Raw genomic sequence first — 26,187 nt, forward strand, 5'->3', positions numbered from 1 at the left:
GGCCCCTCGGGCCTCACTGTTTTGCTGAAAAGGACCCGGGTACCTTCCCTTAAATCCGTCATAAGCGCACTAGATATCTGAACGACAAAACATTTGTAGTCTGTAATTTATTTCATGTTATTTTAAAGCTAAAACGTAGCAATTTTAAAGGCTATACACTATTTTCTTGTATATCATTAGGAACAACGTAAACGATTCTCGCTTCCTTGCAATTGCAATGTATGACAAGTTCCTTTCTTAACGCAAAAACTCGTCTAGTAAATCTTTCTTATTTTGAAAGTTGATTTTTATTCCAAATTATGTTATTGTAAACCTACTATTTCATTTTGCCAGGATATTCTGTTGATTTAGTTAATTATTATAATTCGTTGATAGTACATAATTCAGTTCAAAAATATAAAATATATATCTCATATCAAACACAAACTAAACTATCCTGTTCAAGACTCTTCGTTGAATTTACAACTGAAAATTCCTAAAAAAGAAATGAGATATGATACTTTTTAATCTTCAAATAACACATGCCATTTTTCTTTTCTCAGAAGAGAATTAAAAAGGAAAAGAGCGCCTGCTTGCATAGCTGTCTAGGTAAAGTAAAAGAGATAACTAAGTGCTTTCCTACTGCAGACAAGAATGAAAATAATCTCATTCTGGCCAATCAGAGCAATAGTTAATCATCGAGTGAACCAATCAAAAATCAAAACCAAGGCATGTAAACAGCACCAAGCGCAGGAAAACGCGCGTTAACAAAACCACGGATCTTCGCTTCTGACTGGCTGAAAAAGAAAACAGTACATATGCTCTGATTGGTCAGCAAAACAAAGCAAATATAAAATTACTTTTAATCAACTTTCCGCATTCGTCATAAGGCAACTGACATCTGTTTATAACTGAATTCTAAATATAACCTGGAATTTATTAAGACTATTAACTTTGCGACAGCAATGTGCCATTTTAAAATGTAGTTGTTAGCACTAAAAAGAATAAAATTGGAGGATGATTTTTTAAAATTATTAAGACCAAGCAAGTGTAATGCATGTCCCTTAAACGGATGTCAACATACAAATTTCTCTTACTTGCCTTATATCTCTGACGATACAGTTGACTGAGAAGAAAATGATTCAAATATAAAATACAGCTTGCCCCCTCCTGATCTGTTTTCTTATTCTCATCAACGGCATTCAGTAAGAGGAAATTGCATGTGAATCACGATTTATTACTAATAAGAAATGGGTAAAAAATATGAACTGCGGGCTAAGGGATACTTTTCCTATCAACAAGAACCAAAAATGTAGCACTATTGACAAAGGTCTTTAAAGGACTATTCACGGCTCTCCGCTTCGGAAACTTCCAGTAGCCTGGCTCAGTGGCTCACGAGAGCACTTGTTTTGACGCTAGAAAGCCAGTTTAACTCTCTGAAACATCTGGGGTGAAACTGCATTCACACTTTTGATATAATTTCCCTCTCGTGGCTCATAGTCTTGACACAGGCATTGACAACGCAACACAACGCGATCAGAGACATTCATAGGCTAGAAATATAAGTCATATATAAACCTCAAACAGCCAAACATCGTCCTGGATGCTTTCTCTCAGAGCTAATGGGTGCTTTTTGGTTTGTTTAGTCATCTGCATCGCTGTAAAATAACATTTCCGAAAAAGAGACGATTATTTGTTTTCTTTTTTAACAGGTTTCGCTGGAGGAGGCGGAGGCGCGTTCACAGGTCTCGGCGGTCCAACAGACGTCGCGGTAGCCTTGGGACCGGGTAGTGGTGGAGCAGTGGAAGCATGTCCAGGACTGGAGGAGCCCATGAATTTCACCAAGGCTGCAGGAGCGTTCTTTTTCTTTGCTGGAGGAGTGTTGGCTGTTAACGCAGGGGTTTGCTCCACATTAATTATTGCTGGTTTAGTTGCATCTGATTCCTCGGAGCTAAAATTCCAGACAGGACAAACTTAATTAATGAAGGTTTACCACCTTTAAACAAAAGTGCTATCTTTTTACTGGTCACGCGCTTATGCGCCTGCCTCTTAGGCAGTTTGCCCATGTCGGTCAGTCGGTCGGGTCGGTCAGTCATACTGCCCGTCCACCTTGTCTGTCTATCTGTCTGACAGTCAAATAAATGTCTGTCTGTCTGTCTGTCTGCCTGACAGTCAAATGAATGTCTGCCTGTCTGTCTGACAGTCAAATAAATGCCTTAAATTTAACTCTGCAGTTTTCGTGATTTAGTTACTTACTTGTCTGCAGGCTGGGGGCAGCCGTCGGTACCCTTCAAATTGATGAGACTGACTACTTCCTCTAAGAAGTCCCCAGTAACACTCTTGTACTCCCCAGAAGCCTTTTTAACTTGAGAACTCTTGTCAGTCATGGTCTGATTCACACCATTCGTCCCTGAAGCTGTTTTACGTGTGAAGTCAATTTCTACCAAAAAAAAAAAACACCAACATATGAAGAATAAGATTAAATCACTTTACCTTATTTCTTTGACTCAACGTACCTGCTTCAAATAAGCCTTGTCTTAATACAAACTGCTCTTGCTACTAAACAGGACAGACGCTTCTCTTTCCGCGCTGCATTTTTTCCTTGTAAGCTCCAGAGAAATTAACGACCATTCATTTAGCCTGCGATCAGGTGTCATTTTTTTTTTGGAGGGGGAGAAGGAAAAACAAAGAACGTCCTCCTTCCCCGGGATGATATGTAGGGAGGGAGGGTAATTTGTATGATCGTAGGTCACAAAGACGTCGGAGATTGGACCCGGAAAATTCCATACTGATGACGTAGCTCTACGGAGATTTCTGATTGGTTGTCAATTGCGCGGGAAAATTCAAAACCGAGAAACAGTCAATCAGAAACCGCCTTGAACGGATCTGTACAGAGTTACGGCATCAGTATGGAATGTTTCGGGTCCAGTCTCGGACGCCTTTCGAACGGGAAAGAAAGGAGTGTAATGAAAATTTGACCGAATAAAGGAAGTAAAGCTCGTTGTTGTTGTTGTTGTTGTTGTTGTTGTTGTTGTTGTTGAGTGTGCGAGAAGAAGTGTGTTTACCCAACCTATTTTTTGTGGGAAAGTTACACGCAGATGTTAATACAACTAAACGGAAACCTAAATTGACGCAACACAGCCTGCTGTAAAGATCTTTCTTGGCAAACGATCGCTCAGTGCGCTCGCGAGTGTTGGGTTTAGCTTCAGTCTAGAAGCTAAATGGGCTAAATGGTGACTGGCCCGTTCCTTTTTTCTCTACATGCAAGTAAATGTCGCGATGTCTCAGCAAGTGGCTACACTGTAACCCAATATGAACACCACCTACCTCCAGGAAAGAACCACTGGTAATGCTGAATCAATGCCTCGACAATGGACGATTGGACACCGGTGTGTTGGACATTTACCCCACTGAAAAGAAAGACAGAGTAGAACTCTTACTCTGAGTTAGTCTGGGTTTGCATCAGTTTCAGACTCATTATCGATCACACAACCCTGTGGCTGACACAGTACAAGAACTTACCCTTCATCCTCTGGCGACCAAATGATGTTGGGCGCTATAACAATAGCAATATTGCTTGCACTCATTTTATTTACTTCACTATTTTCAGAGAGCTTCCCTAGAAAAGTTATGAGATATCTGAAAAAAAAAAAAAAAAAAAAACAGGACAGAGAAACCCAAATTAGATGGCTATTGACAATCTTGTTGTCACACTTTCAGAAAAGTGCACCTTGTACAATCCTCCGTAGGAAAAAGGATGGTGAGTGGTACATTTACCCATAGTTCTCAGCGAACGAAAACCTTAACAACATTCATAAAAATGTACAGAAAAGTTATAAAATCTTCAAACCTAGGCTACACAATGTCCTTAGTACAGGGACAAATACTGTAAAAATTTGGCTTTCTTTGTGCCTCATAGGCTGTGTTAGGTTCGCAAGGTATTGTGGTAAAATGTACAGCCACCATCTTTTTCCTACGGTGGATTACTATGTCACTCAAGACAGTCTCACTTTTTGCTGGAAACATCGATGCGTGGTGCGTGAATTAGAGGGAGGCATGAAACTTAGTCCTGTAGGTCGACTAAGGAAAAACTAAAACTAAAACAACAACAACAACAAAAAAGACATAAAGGGTAAGGGCCAAGCAGCTTGTGAGCCCAAAGGAAAAAACTGGATCTACTAGCCCCAAATCTAAAGTGATGGCAGTAAGCTTAAGAACACGCCTGACAGTGGGTCATGTTTGTAAATAACGCATCTTACAATGCAGTAATTGACATTTGGACAAGATCTGATGATACTCAATTCTAACCTGAGATTGGCTTTGTACAATGGAGGCATCTTTTCTACAATAGTCCAATAGGCTTGTAACTTTGTTCCATTATCTTGTATACTGTGAATCAGAGATGTTAATTATTGAAACTTCAGCAACACATGAACTGCAATTAAGCTAACAACTTCTATATAAAGTATTACAGTAATTGGGCATACATCTAACATTTACAGTCATGTACGTGAACCAATAACATCATAGGCTCGCAATGCGTGCAGAAGGTTAGGTCTACTATTATGTTCCCATAGTGCATGCATAGATCTTGATGAGCACCATGGGTGTGGAGAGCTAAACATTAGCAACATTGCAATTAAACTATAGATTCTTACGCTGAAGCCTGTATCCATTCATTGTAGAGTTTAGAAGTCATAAGAGGTTCTGGAAGCTCTCTAAGATACTGCTTTAGTGCTCCTGTGAAGAAAAATTGCACAATAAAGACAGCTCCAAGTCCAATAAAGCAAAGCCATAAATTAAAACTTTGTTGTTGTTGTGGCAAAAATAGTTTGGAGACATTAATTCACACAGAGCAAAACATTTCATTCACTATCAATTTGGTAGAACTCAGATCCCCGAACATCTGTCCTGAAACTGGTACCACCTATAAGATCAGAGTTAGATTAAAAAAAAAAAAAGCACATTTTAATCAAACAAATTGGACTGCAATCTATAAATCCCTACCATGGGCAACACACCTGTCACAACATGAACATCATTGTCAAACTCTGATAAGTCAACTAAGCCAGCATCAAATTCAGCCTGCAATTAAACAACAGACATAAACATACTGCTTCAGCAACACAAAAACTTTGTTTAGCATTAAATTTTGTAGCAAGTTAATCAAAGAGAAAGTGTGGTTTACTTCTATAGCTTACCGTAAGTTTTCTAATCTTGATAGCACTACCAGCCAGTCGAAATAAACCCTAATAGAAAATAAAAACACAAAAAAGTTTTCTTGTTTTCTTTTTTCATGCAGTTCCTTTTTCTGACACAAAAACAAAACATTGGAGATTCTGAACACAAGCTAGCCGTAATCTGGTACCAGGGTGACTTGACACCGAGTTTTGACTTAAACCTTAAACTCTGTTAGTTCTTATGGTACTATATGGCAGAGTGGGGTCCTCTGTCCCCTCACCTGACCAAGTGGATTATCTGCTTCTGCAGTACTATTCATCAGAATTTACTAGGTTGAAAAATTAAGAATGGTGTGACAAGAGACAATCCTGCATTTTCCTAAGCAGTCTAAGTTGTTTAAATGATCTAAATGTTATTACATGTTAGAGCAAACTGACTTGAAAAGAAATCAGACTTACTTGAATGTCCATGGCTTCTCTGTACAGAAACGTAGCACATTCTTCAATCACAAACGCAATGTCTCTTTCCTGAATTCTTAGGTGGTCCTCCAGTGGGCAGCCATAAACAGGTTGAAGCTCTGATTCATCTAACGAAATAATATAAAGATCATTATCAGTAATAATATCATACACATGCATTCTGTGTAAAGAGCTATTAGCCAGGGGCCTTTGCATGCAATGCAAGTCTATGAGGGTAGCCAAAATTTCTGCTGCCTGGGTTTACTTTAAGATTTGTGGAATCTATTTTGATAAAGACAACAATAATGTTAACTAGCAGACGTGTTATTAGGCCAAGACTACAGAAAGCTTGCTACACATTCAAAATTGACAGTCATGATTTCAAGATGTCCTTGGCTAGCTCCTCTGGTGTTGTCCTTTTGTCTTTTCAGAGTTCCTGGTTATCTTCATTACGATATTATTACTGACAAGCCACTTGTCAGTTAATAATGTCAGCCCTACTATGACACCCACATGGTGCTGACAATGCAAACTTAGAAAAAGGAAATGACTGTAACTAGAAAACAGGATCCAGTCTGAAGTCAATTTTCATATCAATGGTAATGATCTGTTACCAGATTACTACCCAGAACACGCCTTACTTAACAGTTGTAAACACAATAATGACAACAATTTGAGGACAAAAAAGCCTCAGCTTACCCAAAAGTTGCTTAAGGGTGGGCAAGATGTTGTCAAGAACAGTCACTGCTTTCTTGTGATATTCCAACTGAGCTTCAATAAACTGAAAAAGAAATAACTTAGAATCAGCCTGCAAATACTATTACTGTTTTGGCTTTATAACCTCCAGTGCACACAGGAGAAAAGTTTGGAACAGTCACCTTGATAATCCAGTTGGAGTATTCTCCTTCTCTTGCAACAAACTTCAAAAGCTCCGTAGTCAGAGTATCCTGAAGGAACAAAAAGCCTCAGTCTTAAAATACGTCAATGCCCAATTTTTACACAATTTGACCTGTACATGTAGCTAAAGATTCAGTCACAGTGGGGGTCTTCAGAGCATAGTCATCACAATTTTGCAAAGTGCAACCCTTGATATAGCCTGCAACTGGGTGAACGAAGATCTCACTTTGCATGCTTCATTATTTCCCCACGTGCAAGACATGCGAGATTTGACTTGAAAAATTCCACTCTGATGATGTCCCTGCTCTGTAGGGTGTGTGTTTAATTTTGAAACCAAACAACCACCCATCATGGACACCTCATGGATCTCTGTACAGATGCGAACAATGGAAATTTGGAAACAATGTGGCCTAATGGTTAGGGCATTGGATTTAAAATCAGAAGACTCCCCGGCCTTAAGTCCTCCTCTCTACCACAGGATGAATATGTGTGGGGTGGTCCCAGATTTAACTACTCCATGTCTTGTAAAATGGCCAACTGCTCATCATCCTACCAGCTGACTGGGATTTACAATATTTGTTTACTTAGCATATTTCAGTGTCCCAAAATTAGCACAGCATTGCTAAGCTGACTTATTTTTTTACTTATTTTATTTAAATCTCAGATGTCATTGTTTCAAGTGCATGGGAAAGAATTGAGTCCATCAGGTGTGTGTAGAACTCAGTGCTCACTTGACATGCTTCAAATTTAGCAGTTTCTTCCTCGTATTCCTCTTTGAGGGTATCTGCCTTTGCTGCAGCAACATGAAAGTCTTTATTTGCTCCATGAGAGACCTTGACAGCTGCAAGCCATCTAAAAATACACATACCTGTTAGACATTTTTAATGGTAACACACAAGAATTTCTTTAACAAAAGGAGACCCATAAGTTTTAATCAGTACCATATGAATGTATTACTCAGTAGCAAATATGTACATAACCAACACTTTAAGGCACATGTGACATTCATAAACTACCTACACGTACATGTATATTATTTAAATGAGTTGATAAAGCAGAACTGTACATACAACCGTTGGAAATATGATAGCTAGAGTAAGTAAATGCTTTACATGTATGTCTAGATGTAACAAGAGTAAATTGAAAATTCAAGGAAATTGACATTGCAATGTATTCCCTAATTATACAATATTATACAATATTTAGTTCAAAGAGAGCCGAGCCCAGTTACGCAGTTATTTTATTTGAGGAAATACCATTTTTATGGATTGAGTTGTTTTTTTAAGAAAAGGAAGAGGCTTGACAAAATATTGCAAATTTAATTGTACCTTGATTTAACAGTATCCATGTCAAGTCTGGTCTTTGTCAGTTTCTTCTTTGTTTGGGTGATATTTGGGACATCATTCTGTAAAACAACCAAATGCACAGACTGAATAAGAATTGACCAGGAAGAAAATGGGTGTAAATTGTCCAGGGGAGAGATAAACTAGACTATTAAGTTCAATAACATTACAAAATATATAAAGGTCCATGGTGTCTGTGTAAAATGTACATCTACTAGATCTAAACATACATGTAACCTTTGAAGAGAGCCACGAAGAAAGTTACTGAATGTAAAACAAGGCAAATGACACAAACTATTTACAAGTTATAGGTAATTGAGATAGTTGCACAATAGTATAGTATCACCTCAAGAAGAGATGTCATTGGTGCCAAAACATCATTTTCTACTTGCATTTCGTATTCTGCCAGTTCTCTGGCCAATGATGACTGGACATCCCCTGCTTTTTGCATCACTTCCCTAGAAGAAGAAAACATAGCACTTAGATACTGAACATGTTATTGTGCTCAAATTATGAGAAGATATGCATGTGATCATTAAAACCAATTACAGACCATATGTATCACCTATGCTGTCAGTAGTCTGTGTTTAGATACGTACAGGTTTATTCAAATTTATTTTGACAATTTGACGCAAAAATGCGAGGACAAAACTCAAACCTTTTCAAGACCAAATATTTACATGTAGCTGTAAATATTATTTTTTCCTAAACCATTTCCAGCCTTTCAATCCTCTACCAAGATCCAGCTTCTAAAGCTGTTACCAAACATAGTTACTTGTAAACAAAACAATTGGTTTATTGAATAGTGCCAATTGGCAAGTACCAGTTACATCTTAAAGAAGAAGGTCACTTCAAAAAGCTTACTTTTTTTCCTTCGCCTATAGCAAGTCAACACTCAGCTTTGTCACTCACCAAAGATTCAGCCTCTGAAATACCTGCTATCCTGATGAAATTTGTCTCAAAAGAAGCATCCCAGAGGCTGCCATTTTGAACTGTACTTGGCAGCCAAGCCGTGTTATGTGACTTCATTCCGTCTGACTCGAAATTGGCGGCAATGAGAAAACCCTTACAACTGACTTTGCAACTGTCTTTGCATCCTTCACAAGGCCAACAGAATGTCTTTTTTCCAAGTGATTATCCTCTTCACTATCTTCACTGCTGTCATTTTCAGAGAGTTTGGAGCATGTTTGGCTCAAAATGATACGGCTCAAGAACATCCATAACCCAGAGTAGTAGTTAAAGGGCTTATCGGAAGCCATTTGGACAAAATCTCTCAGATAGAATGATATCATGAAAACATGGCCTGGCTCTGAGTACCGTTCAAAATGGTGGCAACTATGTCAAATTTTGGGCTTCTTTGAAGACAAATTTCATAAGGAAAACCTGCATTGTAGAGCTTGAAACTTCGTTGAGTGGCTAAACTTGGTGCAAGGTTTTTATTAGCGTTGAGAAAAAAATATACATTTTTTCGAGTGACCTTCTGCTTTAAACAAGAATATTTTCTCTATTCAAATCAAAGAAATGAGACTAATGAGGTCGAATATGATGTAAGAATGTCTGATGATGTATCTTACCCCAGAAGTGATCCATTTCCTAACTGTTGACCTGATTCCAACATGCTTTGTGCTAAAGCCGTCTGGTGGAGTTTTCTCTAAAAACAGAGATAATAAAAATAATATTTTAGTGAAAAGTACTTATTACTAGTGAAGAAAGCTGTATTCAGTGATCAATTTCTAATAATATTGTTGATGCTGTTGTTTTCATGTTAAAGTAAGAGGAGGAGGAGGTGGGGGGGGGGGGTGGGTCTTTTTTCTGAACACTGGGATTACCATAACTAATGTCAATGCACTGGTAACTGTTTTGAGTAGCATCACCTAATGTGGGGGGAAAGTCTGCGATCACAAGTTTAACAACCTGCACAGTATATAATTATAGGTTTTTCTGCATCTAATGCTATGCCGTGAGCAAGAGAGAAATCTCTCTCATTTGTAGAGTAGAAACCAACTGCTCACAGGGAATAGACATGAGATTGTATTAAATAAAAAGAATCAACTGATAAGGAAAGTGACCAGACACATGAAATTATCTGGCATGATTTGAACAAGTTAAAACAGTCCTTCACTCGACTCTGTGCAAGCTTGTCAATATTTAATTTAATTTCACCAACAACAGTGCTTATCACTGCCCATAATTTCTCTTGTGTCATTTCCCTTTCAAAGAGGCAAAGAACAAAATTAATGACAGCATGACAAAAATTAGTGTGACTGCAGGTTATCCATGTCTCACTGATGATATTACATGACTGTCCATTAAATGTTTAAATATCAATCTCAAACTAACACATCCACCCAGTGCATACAGAAAGTCATGTTCAATGGCCCTGGGCCAGTGGATTTCTCAGTCAGGCTAGCAGACTCTGTCCTTAGCTTGCCGATGGGCAAGAAATGTTAAGTAACAAATAAGTGAGATATATTCCGGGGGTTAGTGAGGAGGTCTATCATGCTAATACATATAGTGCAGCTTGCCCAAAGAGCAAGTGTGAAAACTGGTTTTCTTTGCACACTTTTCACCACTTGAAAATTATTTTATTTACTGTAATCTAACAACGTGAACGGTACAACAAGAGCAGTTACATCACTGAGTTATGCTGTAACATGAGAATTTGAATAACCAGTATGGAAACATGCAAACACATAACATAAAATGACTGTATCCTAGATACTTGCTATGCTGTGGACAACAGACGAAGAGTAAGGGATTGATAATGTGATTGTAAAATATGCCTATCAGTCAGTACATGTATGTGTTTATCATTAATATTAAACGTTAAAAAACCATCGAAAGCTGATCCGTTAGAAACATAACTATTCAATGGTTCACGCAAATGGTTCCTTGAGTTACACTGTTTTTAAGGTTGCACATTTTGGTTTATTCATAATTGAATATGCAAAGAATTGCCATCAGTTAAAGAAAAAGGTGAATGGAAAAATGGAATGGAAAAATGTAACGTAGAGAACAGGACTAGACCCTGACACTGTTATATTCAGACTTGTCTAGTAGGAAGGAATGTGATCTAATAGATATCATAATGGTAGATGATTACCATTAGTTCAGATCTCATCTGAGGCCACAGCATAGCAATATCATCTGACCCACGTAATGACTTGAGGAATACTACAGCCTACAACAGATAGCAATACTCCAAGTGAACTATGTGCCACTAAGTAATTACACGCTGTACAATAAGTGATTACATTACCACTCTATGAATATAATGCCTTAGTAATAATGTTGTACACAAAAGAGTTCAATTTATTTTGATCTTTTTTTGTGGGAGATGGTTGAATGAGAAAGGGTACTGGCCAGAAACTACGATACCCACTTTTCATGAACATTTTTTTATCCTTTGCATTTAACTGAGATCATTATATTTCACTTAGAAAGAATCATTGCACACCTTAAATTATTGTGCGGTCACATTCAGGTAGGTATTTTTAATGCGAGAATGTGGCCTGGTTGCCAACATACCGTAAACTTCCGAAAGCAACGACCCTTGTTACTTTCGGAATTGGCATCCTTTGGGGCTTGTTACTTTTGGGGGGTTTAGAGAGCAAAAAACGCTATTTTAAGTTAGGATGAATGAGCTCTTTTTATGGAATAAAGAACAGAAATTCTAAGAACAATTCTTTAAATATCAAATTAAATTCTTGTTCCAGTTTAAATCTATGTTGCTGCCACAAGGGTGGGCTCTTCAGTGGTCTGCAGGAAAGCTTGTCAGATACTGCAAACTGTCTCTACTTCATGACGCACTGCTTTGTTAGTCTGCTGTAACAATATCTCAGTGCAATTGTCGAGTTTTCAATTTTAATTTAAATAATGTTTCTGTTAGTACATGTATATTCCTGTTCCTTGATGAAAAATTCTGCAGTTTTTGTTTTACCTCGGTTGAACATTAACTGATGAAGCACAAGTTGACATTTCACAACAATTCGTGGCATAAGTAATACCTTCCCCTGTTGTGGAGTGATTTAAATCAAGTTACCATATGTAACTTTCACAAGACTATTGATTGGAAAAATATATTATATCACAAAAACTTAGTCTCACAATTTTTGGTGGAGGGAGGGGTGGGCTTGCTTCTTTCAGAGGGGTCGCTACTTTCTGGGGCTTGCTACATGTACTTTCGGGATTTATTAGCAGGCACAACTTTTTGATATCACTTTCAGGGGGTCGTTACTTTTGGAAGTTTACGGTACATGTATTTCTGTCAACCCTCCAGCACTATGGTAGGATGGATCCCAATGTTTGTATTTGCATATTGACTGGATTTTGTCCTTTCAAATATAAACATTGATTCAAATGAATGGTTAATATTGTCACACTGTTGTCCTCACCAGTCTCTTGTCTAAATCCATTCCAGTACCCTGCATGGAAGCAGCTAATCTCTTGTTTGTTGTTTGGCATGCATGCTTGATCTTATCCACTGTTTTCTCAACCTGCAAACAGTCATATCAAATAAAATATTTAAGGCTAATCCTGAGACATTAAACATTGATAGGATAGTACAGAAATCTCAAGAGCAGGTAGTATTGAGGTATGCAACATAAATACAGTACCAAAACCAGACTAGCGGATCATCTCACTGTAAAAAAAAATTTTAGGGTCGTAAAATCTGATGTTACTAGCATCCATGCCACAGTGTTAAGAATAGTCTTGGGCCCTGCTAAGACGGAGATTAAACAGTGACCTGAACAGAGATTGCACTTTCTCTATAAGATAAAGAACACTCCCCATGCAACAGTTTATTCTGCCTTAACATTTGCTATAAACAGCTCACGGAAGGTCAAAATTTTAAAGGAATTATGCATGAAGCTAAACTGAAATTTTCAGTCACAACAGGTGGGAAATTTGAGCCTAAAGGCCTTCAGTGGGCAGGGTGGGTTAGGTTGATTTCTGGAACAACAGAATCAAATTTCCCTACAGTTTCCCCATTTAATAATCAACCTTGTACTGTTGGAGATCAAACAAGTTATTATAGAGGTGAAGCCTGCATTTCCATGATCTTTTTTCTAAGCTGGGATCTCATTTAATACCAGCCTTGGAGAACCTATTTCCTGCTACTGTATAATTTGCTATAAAACACTCCAATACCTTCTACCCCAAAAACTCGAGCTTAAAAACGGAAATAAGAAAGTTTCTTTAATTCATTATTCTATTGATCTCTTCGAGCCCACCCTAAATGATACTTTGACAGCTAAAAATAGTGATGTTTCATCATCAGCAACCTAGCTAGGTGAGAACAGAATCCTTGATTTATATCCCTAAGTTGGATGACAAGCTTCCCTGAGTCCCACCCCCAGGGTGTCATTCCAGAAAATATCCATGCCTCTCTAAAACAAGTTGTTTTGGTTTGAACCCCAACCCCTTTAGAAATTCCAATTTTGGTTCATACATTTCCTTACATAGGGGACCTTTCCTTTTGAGACCACCCTTCGAATCCCCCTCCCCTCCTCTTTGGAATTTCTAATAAACCTTCCTTGGGGTGGGATATTTTCTAAAACCACACAATATTATTACTTATTCCTTAGGGGCAGTGGGATCAATAACCATGATGGGAAAATTATTCCAAAAAATGAATATTTGTGGCTTGAAATGCAGGATGGTTTACATTTCAAGTTTAAATGTACCTCAAAATTTGACTGAATGTCTCCAAGCTGTTTTCAAAACTATTGCACGAAACCAAAATATTCCTCTCAATGCAATTTCGATTTTAAAGCACATTTTCTATGAAGCAGATCTTAGAAACAAAGGCAAACACCACATTACTCACATGCTGAAGATCTTCTGTTAAAATCTCGGTCTTCTCCGCTCTAGTAAATGAAAAAAATAATACACAATACTTATAATATGCTGACCGCCACGTACAATGTTAGAATGGATTCAGCTGCCCAGGGCAAAACGTTACAGCCGCATCAATAATATACAAATTGAGATCAAAAGCTTGACTTCCGTTCAGCATGTTCTGTGTTTATGAAGTGCTATTGTTTATTACCTTCCAACTCTCTGATCGGCCAGCTGCTTCACGCGATAAAACTGTTTCTTCATTATCAAATGAGTGATTATCGCTTGGTCCCAACCTATCAAAAACCTTCAAAGAAGAGTATCAAGTACTCTTTCTCTCAGACGTTTCACGAAATTTCCGCCATATTGGTATTTACAAAGTGGGCGTGCGTACGTTTGGGTCAGCGGCATGCCTGTTTCATAGGTTTTACCAGTAGGAGGGCCAGTTTAACATCAAAAAAATCATAACCGATTCTAGATCTCGAGAAAATTCTTATCACAAAAAGTAACGTTGCCTTATACTTCCACACTTTATCTTTTTCACCCTTTTTGCTCTCCAAAACATTCTCGTTTCCTGTCGCTCGAACAACTGCCCCGGAAATACGTCACATTTTTGTAATCCGAGCCCAGAAGACCCCGGCTGGGAAAGTTTTGTACAGCTTCCGGTTGGTGTTGCGGGGTTGTTGTCCAGTATCCGTCGAGTGTTTAGAACTTCTGCTTCGAAGGCAGGTTTGTCTCTGGGTGTAAACAACATCGCCTTTATACGCTCGTTTGAGGAGGGATAATGGAAACTACCGAACCTTAAAGCCTTCGACTGTCAATTATTTAAACAGAAGGTTCGCATACCTCCCCAAAGAGTAATAAGATTTCCTCCGGAGACGATGACCGCGGCCAAAAGACTCATTTGTTGACTCTTTTGTGACAGATTTCACTGGAGTCTTCATCGTACGTTACAACAGACATTTCCCTATAGCCATGCGTTATGTTACATGCAAGGATTGTAGCAGTTATGGATGAAGACTTGTTCACGTGGAAAGTTTTCACTTGAGCGCAAGGAAACTGCGGTTTTCACCAAAGCTTGGAAAATTATTCTGTAGAATCGTTATGGCGACATTGCTTCTCTATATGGCTGGTTTTCAGCTGTTATTTCTCTGGAAGCCCTTAATTGTTGAAGGTAAGCAGTTGTTTTTATGTATCTAAACAGTTGATAGTTTGTGAGGCTTACCGGCTGTTTGCAAAGAAAAACAACTTTTATTGAAGTAAGAGAGGCCGACGAGTCGAGGGGCGCTCGTTGTTGATAAATTTGGCCCACGTATTTGACACTTTTCATACAATAGGTGGGAGTATTTTAATGTAGGGCACTTGGTAATATAGATAGTGGGATGAATTTTGACTCAGCATCGCTATTCTACGATTTCTATTGAGATATTCGACAAAATTTAAGATACGATTTTTGCACAATGGCCTATCGACCTGCTTAATTCGGTTTTGAATTTTCGTTCATTTGTGGACACGGTCGATTTTTCTAATCCTATCGATCGGATTAGTCTTAAAGATTTTCTTTCCTTTTCCGCGTTTCGAAGATGCCAATATTTCTAGATTAGGAAACACACAAACATTATGTTTTTACATTCTGTAAGCACAAAGTTTCATTCAGAGGCGAAAATACATCTTGTACATTTATTTCAGAGGAACGTTGTTTACACATGTGTGAATGTTGCCATATTGATGTTTTACGTAATGAGTGAAGAGGTGATGGTCTGCCAGTATTAACAAATTATCGTTGAAAGCTGCTTAAATTGTGAGGAGCAACTATCTCATTTGATTGAAACACTCGGAGTTTTCATTTATTTTGGATAGTCTCGTGTCTATGACTGGCAACCTTCCAACTTAGCACTGTTTTGTAGCCCACTTTTCCGGTTCCTTTGTCACGTCCGAAACGACTTTAGCCTATTAAAAACGAAAGATGTTTGTTGATAAGAATAAGATGCTTATCTTAAATTTCAATGTCATGTTGCCAAAATTTTATTTTGTTTAGGTTGTTTTTTTTTTAAATTATGCATCTTATATACGCTTAGTTCACCAAATTGCGTGTGTTAATTAAAAAGAACATCATGGACGTTGTTACACTCTAACGCATTTTTGAAATTGATTACGGAAGCTTTTGTGAACCACAAGTTCTCAAGTTAGAGTGATTTGAAATAAGGACCTCTTCATTGTGGTAATTGGGCACTATGAAGAATTGCTTCATTTATTTGATATTTCTAGTATGGAACAATTGACATGTTATAAATGCATTTGATTATTTATTATAAATCAGAAAATTATATGTTTATCAAATTTAAAAGTATTTATTCCTGTGTTAATTAACTGTTACCTGATGAATGCCATTAGTAGTAAAATTACGCATTAAATTAACTATTTTCTCAGAGGTCCAGTTTTTCAGGGGGGAGAGCCTTTCAACAACAAGTGATCAGGTTGTTGCTGCTTTGAAGAAATCTTTCCATATCTTACTTGGGTTGCTGGACTTGATAGATGACAAACAGTTTACCTTATATATTTTTGTGTACTCACACTTTTTGATTCAAATTATTTACTGTGTTGGATAAAAGTAGTTGCCATGGTAACTTTATCATGTGAAAAAACCAACCACCACCCTGAATTTTCTCTTATTGAACAAAATGCTTCAAGGCACTCAGACACTGAAGATAATATCGTTTAATAAAGTTTTTAAGATGATTTCCACAGAACATTCGAGCAATAATGGCAAAAATAAAGTTACTAAAAACAACCTCATAGCATGGTAATATTTTGAATAAAAGTAAGAAGGTTTTATAGAGACTTGAGCTCTCAAGCTCACAGGCCCTGCAAGCGAAAATTGAACTTGAAGTTATCTATATTTCAATTAAAACGGACATTTTGTGTTAGTTGAAAACACAATTATAACACACATAGCATTCTTACTGGGTGTTACATTAAATTTTTTGAGAAAGCTTGGAGATTTAATTGTGGGGTCATCTAGAGAAACGAATTACAGTCAGATGTTTTAAATAGTATTGAAAAAGTTATTCTGCTGAGAGTAGATTTTTAGTACTTAGTAGATTTTTTGCACTTATTGTTCGAACTTTGGGCGGAATCCACCTTAAACATCTATCTTCTGTCATGTTCTAAATCACTTTAACTACCAGTACTAATTATTAACAATTATTGGACAAGGTGGAGTGAAATATATATCCTCATTTGTCAGTGGCAAGCAGATCAATTATTTTCCAAAGCCAAAGGCTGAGATAAAGAATAGATCTGTACGGCAATGGCAAATCCAGATGTTTTGTGGTAACCAAGTTCAATAATAAATTTTATCATTTGATCACCAAGTTTGTTTTCATATTTAAACCACTCTCTTGTCACAGCTCGGGGAAGTAATCTGCCATTTTTCACACAAGAGCATGGTAGTGATTACACATGAGCAGAAAATTAATTGCAGCAAAGCACATTTAGGTGCTGTTATGCATGAGCAGGCCATTATTGGTAGGCTGCCAGTTATTTGTAGGTCACGTGGTGGGCTCTCAGTCAATGAAAAGGAAGAAAAAATTCATTGAATGATAATTAATTTTATTATAACTAAATTTCTTGTGATTTCTTTTTTCACAGGCAGTAATTCATCAGCATTGTCCAGCAATGCATCAAGTCTAACATCAACTAATGGAGTTGGTAATCAGTTGGCGGTAACTAATGCAACTAACACCTCTAGTAATCCAGCTGCATTAAATTCTACCCATGCACCAACAACTCACGGGTTAACGACAAGGACGATAGGAGGAATTCTGGTGAATGCAGGAAAAGGATCGTCAGCCCCTATTACTCCAACAAAGGATGAAAATAGTGTCTCGGAGAAACCAGAAAGTACCAAGCCAGTTGTTAGGGTAGTTTCATCTCCTGCGAACCGAATTGATGATGGAGGTAATGATATAGTTCCAGAAAAAATATCCAGACCAATATCACAGATGGTCACTGAAACTTCCAGGGTCTTGAAGGCCAAAAAATATTAAGGGAACGCATGAAACAAACCCTCTGTGGTGGGTGTTGATGGATATTTCCTGGTAACACCATGAGATACTAAGCCACAAATATATAAAGGGTTGAGATGACTAACCTGGCTTTGAAAGAGGGATTTATAATGAGGCGAAGTGTAACATCGTTTTGCAAGCCAAGTCACTTGAAACATTACATCAATCATTTGCTTGCACCAGTTCCATGTTCACTCTATGAGTATTCCCCTGACTACTCAAGAGAGAAATACACTACCTAGGAGAATTATGCAACCCTTTGCAAAACCCTTTGCATTATTGACAGAACAGACCTTATCAGTAAATACATTATTTTTCAAAATGGTAATGGGAACTAGGTGGAGATCGTGATGTAATTAGTAAGACTGACTAGAGACCATGAATGTTTTTAAGGGAGAGATTTTATCGTGGTTTGGAAGCCAGTTTGAAAACTTAAAAGGATTTGTTAGACTCTCTCTTAGCATACAAAAAAGTTATCTGAACTTAGGTCTGTACATGGGTGATTTCAGAAACAAAAACTGACTCCTAGTTTAGGATTTGTATGCTCTGTGGCAAAGTTAATGCTATATTCCAACAACTTTTTTTTCAGCAAACTTTTTTAACTTTTAAGAATTGACATGGCTCTTGACTTATGCAATGTTGCTTAAATTTCAGAAAAGCTAGTCAGATAGCCAGCTTACATACTTCATTTGTGTAAATCTTTCCATGTACTCACATGCAATTAACATTAAGCACACAGGATATTGTTGACCACCACCCAGAACCACCCAAACTAATCAATTGCTGCTTCCTGTTTTTTTTTTTTTTAATGTTATTTTTTTCTCTTTGCATATTGCATTTCAGTAGGGTTGTACTGTATTGTGTTCACTAGGATCATATTAATTTTATAGTGTGCAGGACATAAGGCTTTTTCTGCATTTTCTTTCTTCAGCTGATATTCCTTTCTGGGTTTATATCCTCATTGGTGTTGGACTCATCTTTATTATTGCTATAATAGCGTGTGTTGTTTATGCAAAGCTGGACAGATGGTACGTTTGCGTAGCTGTGTTTGCCTTAATTTTTATTCATCAATATTCATAGAAATAAAGTTTGTAAATTCACTGTCACCTAAGGCAACTCAGAATGAGAGTTTTGTTTGAGTTATGTTCTTAATCTTGTCTGTATCTCTTTATATGATGATTTTACAAATAATCCTAGAAATGGTCTCATATTTTTTTAGAGAGTCCTTTTTGGTTTGATAGAGTACAATCATATTTTTTCTTTAAATTTGATAACTCTTTTACTATTATTGTATATTTTTAACACTGACAATGCTCCATATTATGTGTTATTATTGATCCCCTTTAGATTTGTTTCCATCCTATAGCACATCACAGTTCTTAACATTTTTTCTAACCCTCATTTCTCCTCCCTTTGTCACTTTTATTTCTGTAGGAAAAACCATGGCTCATATATGGTTTGGGATGACAATGAGCTGGAGCTAAGCCCTGCTTTCACAAGGTGAATATTGTTAAAAATATTTTTACACACATTATCAGTTATCAGAGGAAGTTATGTAAACATGAAAACCACTATACATCGTCAAAATGTTGACACTACTATTTACAGGGATGTACTATCAAATTGTGAATGGGTAATTGTAAAAAATGCAATAATATTATTTATATTTTAGTTGACAGATGGGTGATTTGACTCTGGGTGTGGAGGGGTTAAGGGAAGGGATTAAGGGAAGGGATTCAGCACTGCCTATTATTTTGGGGTGTGGTGTAGGAGAGGTACTAAATATGAGAATTGGGAGGAAATTTGATATTTTAATCCTGATCTTCTGTCGTCTACACTAACCCCTGTTAATGATAAAATGCTGCTGAACAAATAAAAGGTGGCCACTCTAAACAGCAAGAGGAAGTAACTTTGTAACAGTGCTAACTGCCAAAGGCCTGTGATTAGTTAGTGCCATTCTCAAATTTCATACCAGAAGTGATTGTTTTGTAAAACCTATTGTGTAAACTAAAAGTCTTTGATGTAAGTTTTTAGATAATTTGAAATGTAAACGTGAGAGTGAAACCCCATTGCCATTACACATAAGAAATGAATTTGTAGAATACTCCACAAGTTACTGTAATTTAATTTTACTTACCATTTGCTGCTTTTTCTTTATTACAGGGAATCTGAATTTCTTCTTGATAATTTGGCAAGTAAGTTAAGAATTAGTGCATTGCAGACGTTTCCATTAGTTATCAAGAGTTTATAATAATATACAGTAACAGAGTATTTCTTATTCCATTTCAAAAGGCATTTAAATGTGGGATTGGCAAAATGACAGGTGGTTAAATCCAAAACAAGGACTCAGTAGAACACACATGAAAATGATTGTAGGAGATGTTAACTTCATTTGGGAGTGGGGGGGGGGGGGGGGGGGCGCAAAGGGGAAGGGGAGCAGGAGTGGGAAAGAGTTACGTGTTTACTAAGTCCTAATCAGTTATTAACAGATTGAAGTTTTATCCCACTATTGTCATGTGCAGCTACTTTCTTTGAAACTTACAGTTTCTTTGTTTCTTCGTGAAGCTAACCAGGAGCCAGGAACTCCGGAACTCCAAATATATGAGATTCCATTGGACTCACTTGGGCATCAACGGGTGTACATCGGAACAAAGCGTATTGCACCCAAAACTGATGAATGTAAGGAGGCTGTAAGGTTTACTAGAAACAAGAAGTCAAGAAAGAGGGATGGACTTCAAGGCAACACACTTCCCAGAACTGGCAGAAGAGATCATATTTATAGCTCAGTCAATGATGAAGTGACCAGCACCTTGAGTGAAGGTACAGGAAACATATTTTGTTTTTATTCAGTTAACTGACAAAAATTAATTAATAATTGTTTTAATATATCAGATAAGAATGAATCAAAAACCCTTTCAAAGAAACAAAGAATGTGAGAAAGCTGTTTTCAAACTGCTCGTTTGATAATAATTATTCTTTGTGGCCATAAAGCTACTAATGAATATAATTTATGAATGTACATTACGAATAAGAAGGGATTTTTCTAAACATTTAACTGTAAAAAATTACGATAAAGTATTTCTAAGCATATTGAGAAAGTTAAAAATGTTGTTAAAAAACGACGACGTTTCCACGTTGAGCTAACGTCATTATCAAGTCAAAATGATAGTTGATAAAAAATGTATAGTCAGTAAAACAATAGTTCAATGAATGTGTTAAAATGTTTAAAGTTAAACAAAGAGTTTCGCACGGATGGAGTCAGTTTGCGTGTTCAAGTTTGGATTCCGTTCCTTTATGCAAAGCATCTCATAGACGAGGCAATCAAATTTCCCTTAGCACTTTCGGAGAATTCGAAACTGGCTTTCGTTGAGGAGGCTTATGTCCCCGTGGGCTTCCAAAAGGTGTTTTCCAATCGCCGAGTTTTTATGAAATAATCAAGAACGGAACAAAGATTGAAACACAAGTGTACAGAAAACCGACTAACACTGGCTTGCTGTTGCATTTCCAAAGCCACACGGATAGACGCTACAAACATTGCTTGCTCAAAACAATGATTCATCGTGCATATGCCCTATCTTCTACAATTGAAGCTTTCAATCAAGAATGCACTAGACTTCGCTCCATCTTTACTTGACTTGATTATCCGATAACGACCATTAATTCCACCATTAACAAATTTATCCTGAACCTTTCATCCGGTGTACGTGAAAGACAAGTGGAAGACGGTCGTGTCTTGCGAGTTAGTCCTTCCTTCAAGGACCAAACATCAGCTAACGCGGTTAGAAGGCAAATGCGCGATCTCAACCACAAGATTGGCACTACCCTACAACCAGTATTTATTAGGAAGAAACTGGAACAAGATCTTAAGCCCAAAGAAATCAAGCCTCCGATCGTAAATCAACAATGCGTGGTGTATTTATTTCCATGTGATCTGTTCGATGCAGATTATGTCGGCTACACAGCCCGACACCTCCACCAACGCATTGCTGAACATAAAAACTCGGCGATTGGAAAACACCTTTTGGAAGCCCACGGGGACATAAGCCTCCTCAACGAAAGCCAGTTTCGAATTCTCCGAAAGTGCCAAAGGAAATTTGATTGCCTCGTCTATGATGCTTTGCATAAAGGAACGGAATCCAAGCTTGAACACCCAAACTGACTCCATCCGTGCGAAACTCTTTGTTTAACTTTAAACATTTTAACACATCCATTGAACTATTGTTTTACTGACTATTTATACATTTTTTATCAACTATCATTTTGACTTGATAATGACGTTAACTCAACGTGGAAACGTCGTCGTTTTTAAACAAAATTTTTAACTTTCTCAATATGCTTAGAAATATTTTATCGCAATTTTTTATAGTTGAATGTACATTACTTGCAGAAAATTTTGGACGATTTTAATTGCGGACAAAAAATGCGTCCGAAATATTTGCAGTACAGTATAAAGCTTTTAAGTAGCTCCAAAGCTCTAATGGTTCTTTTATGGAGCGAACTCTAGTTGACACAGTGCTTGAAATACGCAACGGCTTCATAGAATTTTTGTAATATTTGTCTGAAATGAGATAAAAGTGTAATAGGCCACGTGCGATATATCAATATTCTAACATAGCTCCGAGGCTTTCGGGACAGAATTGCAAATTTGTTATGTTTCCTAGGTCTCTCAATTCCCAAAAGAGACATGGATACAGAGAGGACATCACCAAATATAGAAATTTGTCTTGAAGTCTTCGGAGCCATGTTAGAATATTGATAAATAAGAACGTAGCCTCTTAAAATTGAACTAATTGTATGCAGGTGATTATAGCAAGACTGCAATACACAAGACAGTGCAACTGGAACCCACTTATAGCGCAATCAGATTACATTTACTTAGTTATAACTGGCTGCTTTTGGCTATTGCCAAAAGTTTGCAAATTTTTCTTACTATCTGGCTCACGTACCCACAAATTAAGCATCAGCGTTATAATCTACTTGGCAGGTGATCTCTTTGAAGGTAGGAATGTAAATGGCCATGCTGTACCTGCAGTTTTATTATCCAGTCAAAACTTGGGCAAGAGCGGTTCCTTGAAACCAATGATCAGTGGATCGCCTTCTCCTGACGAATTTGAAAGGGAGATGAGATCTTTAACTCTGGGTTCTCGAACGAAAAGTGTATCTAACATATTCCAGAATAGACCTCTTCCTCCCGCTCCGAGTAAACGCTTCTCAAAGAGTCTTGACCGTCTCCGTTTCTTTGAAGCGCTGCCAAACAGCAGAGGAAAAGTCAAGACGTTTCCATCCCATCACAAGTCACCTCCCATACGAGCACATCCAGTGTTGGTAAAATCGTCGAGCTTTGGAGGAACGTTTAACAAGATAATCAGTGGATCAATATCGCAGCCGCCTGTACCACCACCAAGGAAGAATTCCGTGGACGTCCGAGATAAATCGGCGACAATCGACGTGAGTCACTTCAGGAAAACCAACCTGTGTCACAGGCATTCCAAGTCGTTGGACACTCTTCTTCTCCTTAGAGACATAAACTGGACAGCTTTTGATGTCGATATCTACCACTCCTACGAAAGTGTACACGGTAGCCAGCTGGGAGAGAATAACAACACTAAAGAACCATCATATGCTAGTATGAGCAGTGACGAAAAACCGCCCTCGAGTCACGAAAGCAATGGAAGAGCCAGCACCATGTCTGGGAGTCCCATTGATAGTGACACACCTTTAGATGATGGCGACGAGGATCATCCTTACGCCAGTGTCAGCGAAGATGAAAGATCGAAGACTGGGAGTTTTAATGGATCTGATCAGCGCTATTCAAACCGTGAAAGTGATGTGAGAGATAGCGGGGTGTCATCTGGCCTTCTTGAGCCTGACAGTGACCCTGCATCACCCTATGCTTCAGTACGAATCAGTCAAATTCCAGGATTGGTCACTTCTCAGTATCGCCCTTCATTAGGTACAGACAGCGACTACAATGGTGAGGTTTTGGAGAAGGAGAATTCTGCTTCAAGTATAGGTACTTGCAAGGATCTTAGAGACTGTGACGATGCAAAGCGAGCTAGTACTCACACATATCTGGAAGTTCTCCCTGACAGTGGTAGAGAGAGTGTAATATCAGAAGCAAACTCAGGCGATAAACAAGATGACAAGCGGGCTAGCACTCATACATATTTGGAAATTCTTCCTGATAACTGTAGAGACAACGCAATGCCAGAAACAAGCTCAGACAAAAAAGATGAAAACGTCAAGCGAGCCAGTACTCACACATATCTGGAACTTCTTCCTGATAACAGCAGAGACAGCGTGATATCTGAAACGAGTTCGGGTTATGCACGCCCAATAGACGTCGTTACAAGTAAACCAGAGAACTCTGATAACACCCATTTGAATAATGAAAGGCGCACAAGTTTGACTGATCTTGAGATACCCAATGAGAGATCTGGAACGCTAGAAAGTACGGACAGTGGTAATGGAACTCTTGAACAGTGCTCCGCATCGAATTCCAGTTCTATCGCGAGAAAAGGAAACATTCCTTTGGTTTCAGACAGCTCGCAGAGTCACAGAGGAGGAATGACTGACTCAATTGCGGACAGTGCGGTCGGTGCAAATCCTCGGCGAATATCACAACTGTCATTTGAGGGATTTCAGGATAACGACGAAGATTGCGATGTCGCTGATACAAAATGGGAACCTAGGGACAGTGGTACAGGCGAACTCATCTATGACAAATCAGGCTTCACTGGAAACTTGAGAAGTCAACGTGATAGCGAACGGTCAGCACCAGTGAACAGTGGCCCTGATGTGAATGTTAATGTACAAACGCTTCGCCTGCAAGAGGCTCGTCACACCGATGAATTCTTTGTCTAGGTACTTGGCTGTTTATAACAGTGTTAAATGCAACTAATGAATTAATCATGTATGCAAATCTTACTGTACAGTACAGAAAAGCAAGTTAGTGGACAACCGTCGCTGAAGTGTTTTCGTAGTTTCAGTGCCGGTGTTTTCGTAGTAAGCACGTGCAGTGGAGAAACGGCAAACTGAAGGATTTCTTAACCTGTCAGTGACACAAGCTACTCTGAAGGGCAATTTCGACTTCATAACAGGAGGGGAACTAATGGCTATGACCTTCATTCCACACACTGTTGGGTCGTTCTACCACTGAGCTGCAGGCAACTCGTGGGAGCGGGGCCAGGTAACTTGAAGGTTCAAATGAAGTAAACCTTCTGCTCACTGCCGGGATCAGTGAGAACGTGTGGAAAGAATTGGCAGTGGTGGGTACCTTGTGTCACTTACTGAAAATGATTTTTTTTCAGTCGCACGTAGAAACTAAAGGTTTTATTCAACCCCAAAACTCAACTGAAGTAGTTCGACGGACTTTTCAAAGACCTAAGCAGATAGATTAAAAGTTACAAGTAAGTATAGCCCATATATATAGAAATTGCATTAAATAATCTCTGTGCGAGGGACTAGATACTATAAAAGGGGCCAAGGAAACACTCAAGCAAGTGATCAAGAGTGATCGGGAAGTTCTTTTGTGAACTTTTTAAATTTGAAGGACTAAACATGCGACTGGTTCGTATATAGGCGTAGTATCGAGCTGGACTCATTGCTGAATGTGTATCGTGTTTGAGTGTCGCCTGGCCCTTTTGGGAATCTACCGGAATCAACCGAACTTTCCACTACATAGATATCAGTCTCTTAAATACTGTTTTCGGCACTGGTTGCCATACATCTTGTTTGGTGTTGAAAAGAGTTAATACGTCAAGATGTTACGTTGAATGGATTTTCATTATTCTTAAGGGGAAATTTGATTAGTCCGGGTCAAACTCTTTTAACGAGAGGCTTTATTTAAGCTTGTTTCTGTAAAATAAATTTAAAAGTATCCAGAAATCAAAGGTTCGTTTGATTGTTTTTGAACGAAGCTTCATTGAGAATGACGAGCACTGAAGAATTTTTACTGTTGGCTCACGGGTGATGTTTATGGTAAAGAATCCATTTGTTAGACAAATGTATCAAAAAAGGAACAAATATTTTGACAGTTATGAAAGGTAGAGCGCCAAGAGCGAATAAACTGGGTGAGGCTGGCTAAATGTGTGTTCAGTTTCTGATTTCATAAGCTTAGTTGCTATTTGCTCAGTTTCTTCAACTGTAAGTCTCGAAAAAAGAGCGTTTTAATACGTTTAGTGTAAACGTGTCTAATTAATAAACTTACAGGGAGATGTCACTTTGCCTTTCTCTTTCGATTCAAGCACAGGGTCCATGTCTTTGTTTCAAGTTATTTAGGTTTCCCTTCTACTAGAAGCTTGCAAGCTTTGCTCTGCTTCCACTAAACAGAGGAAGACGAGGCAGTGGAAAACGTAGAGCTAGAGAGCCAATCAACAGCAAGTATTTTGGAATAAAAACGCTCTCTGGTTAAAAATATAT

At 38.1% G+C, this 26,187-nt stretch overlaps 2 protein-coding genes across 3 annotated transcripts; one reads left to right on the plus strand and one right to left on the minus strand.

Annotated features, from left to right (window-relative positions):
* Positions 1-92: 92 nt before the first annotated feature.
* On the minus strand, positions 93-14,253 carry LOC110044930 (rho GTPase-activating protein 44-like). 2 transcript variants are annotated; one of them, XM_089289137.1, is made up of 19 exons: positions 13,911-14,253; positions 13,689-13,728; positions 12,253-12,354; positions 10,962-11,039; positions 9,433-9,509; positions 8,205-8,316; positions 7,844-7,920; positions 7,247-7,367; positions 6,497-6,565; positions 6,318-6,399; positions 5,619-5,746; positions 5,181-5,228; positions 5,001-5,064; positions 4,638-4,719; positions 4,288-4,368; positions 3,502-3,618; positions 3,307-3,389; positions 2,236-2,419; positions 93-1,930 (listed from the first exon to the last, which is right to left on the minus strand). In XM_089289137.1, exons 1-19 carry the CDS (start codon positions 13,961-13,963, stop codon positions 1,669-1,671), a joined length of 1,860 nt encoding a protein of 619 aa, XP_089145263.1. In that variant the 5' UTR covers positions 13,964-14,253; the 3' UTR covers positions 93-1,668. The 2 variants fall into 2 exon arrangements, with proteins under 2 accessions (XP_089145263.1, XP_089145264.1); XM_089289138.1 differs by lacking the exon at positions 10,962-11,039 and having other exon boundaries at positions 13,911-14,251.
* A 118-nt stretch (positions 14,254-14,371) lies between these two features.
* LOC110045030 (uncharacterized) lies at positions 14,372-25,987 on the plus strand. Its single transcript, XM_089289132.1, has 8 exons — positions 14,372-14,535; positions 14,625-14,873; positions 17,351-17,659; positions 18,698-18,794; positions 19,201-19,266; positions 19,930-19,961; positions 20,332-20,586; positions 22,751-25,987. The coding sequence occupies exons 2-8, from the start codon at positions 14,804-14,806 to the stop codon at positions 24,628-24,630; spliced, it is 2,709 nt and encodes a 902-aa protein (XP_089145258.1). The 5' UTR covers positions 14,372-14,535; positions 14,625-14,803; the 3' UTR covers positions 24,631-25,987.
* The last annotated feature ends 200 nt before the right edge of the window (positions 25,988-26,187 follow it).

This window comes from Orbicella faveolata, unplaced genomic scaffold (assembly GCF_042242905.1).
Source record: "Orbicella faveolata isolate gen_17 unplaced genomic scaffold, um_ofav_v1 contig_2, whole genome shotgun sequence".
NCBI lineage: Eukaryota > Metazoa > Cnidaria > Anthozoa > Scleractinia > Merulinidae > Orbicella > Orbicella faveolata.

Bases quoted from the DNA above. Each gene is read 5' to 3' on its own strand.
- LOC110045030 (XM_089289132.1), top strand. From the start codon at position 14,804: ATGGCGACATTGCTTCTCTATATGGCTGGTTTTCAGCTGTTATTTCTC. The intron at 14,874-17,350 runs GTAAGCAGTTGT...CTTTTTTCACAG, and splicing joins GAAGCCCTTAATTGTTGAAG to GCAGTAATTCATCAGCATTG. The intron at 19,267-19,929 runs GTGAATATTGTT...TCTTTATTACAG, and splicing joins CTAAGCCCTGCTTTCACAAG to GGAATCTGAATTTCTTCTTG.
- LOC110044930 (XM_089289137.1), bottom strand. From the start codon at position 13,963: ATGAAGAAACAGTTTTATCGCGTGAAGCAGCTGGCCGATCAGAGAGTT. The intron at 9,510-10,961 runs GTAATCATCTAC...CTCTGTTTTTAG, and splicing joins AGATGAGATCTGAACTAATG to AGAAAACTCCACCAGACGGC. The intron at 7,921-8,204 runs GTGATACTATAC...GTTGTTTTACAG, and splicing joins CAATGACATCTCTTCTTGAG to AATGATGTCCCAAATATCAC.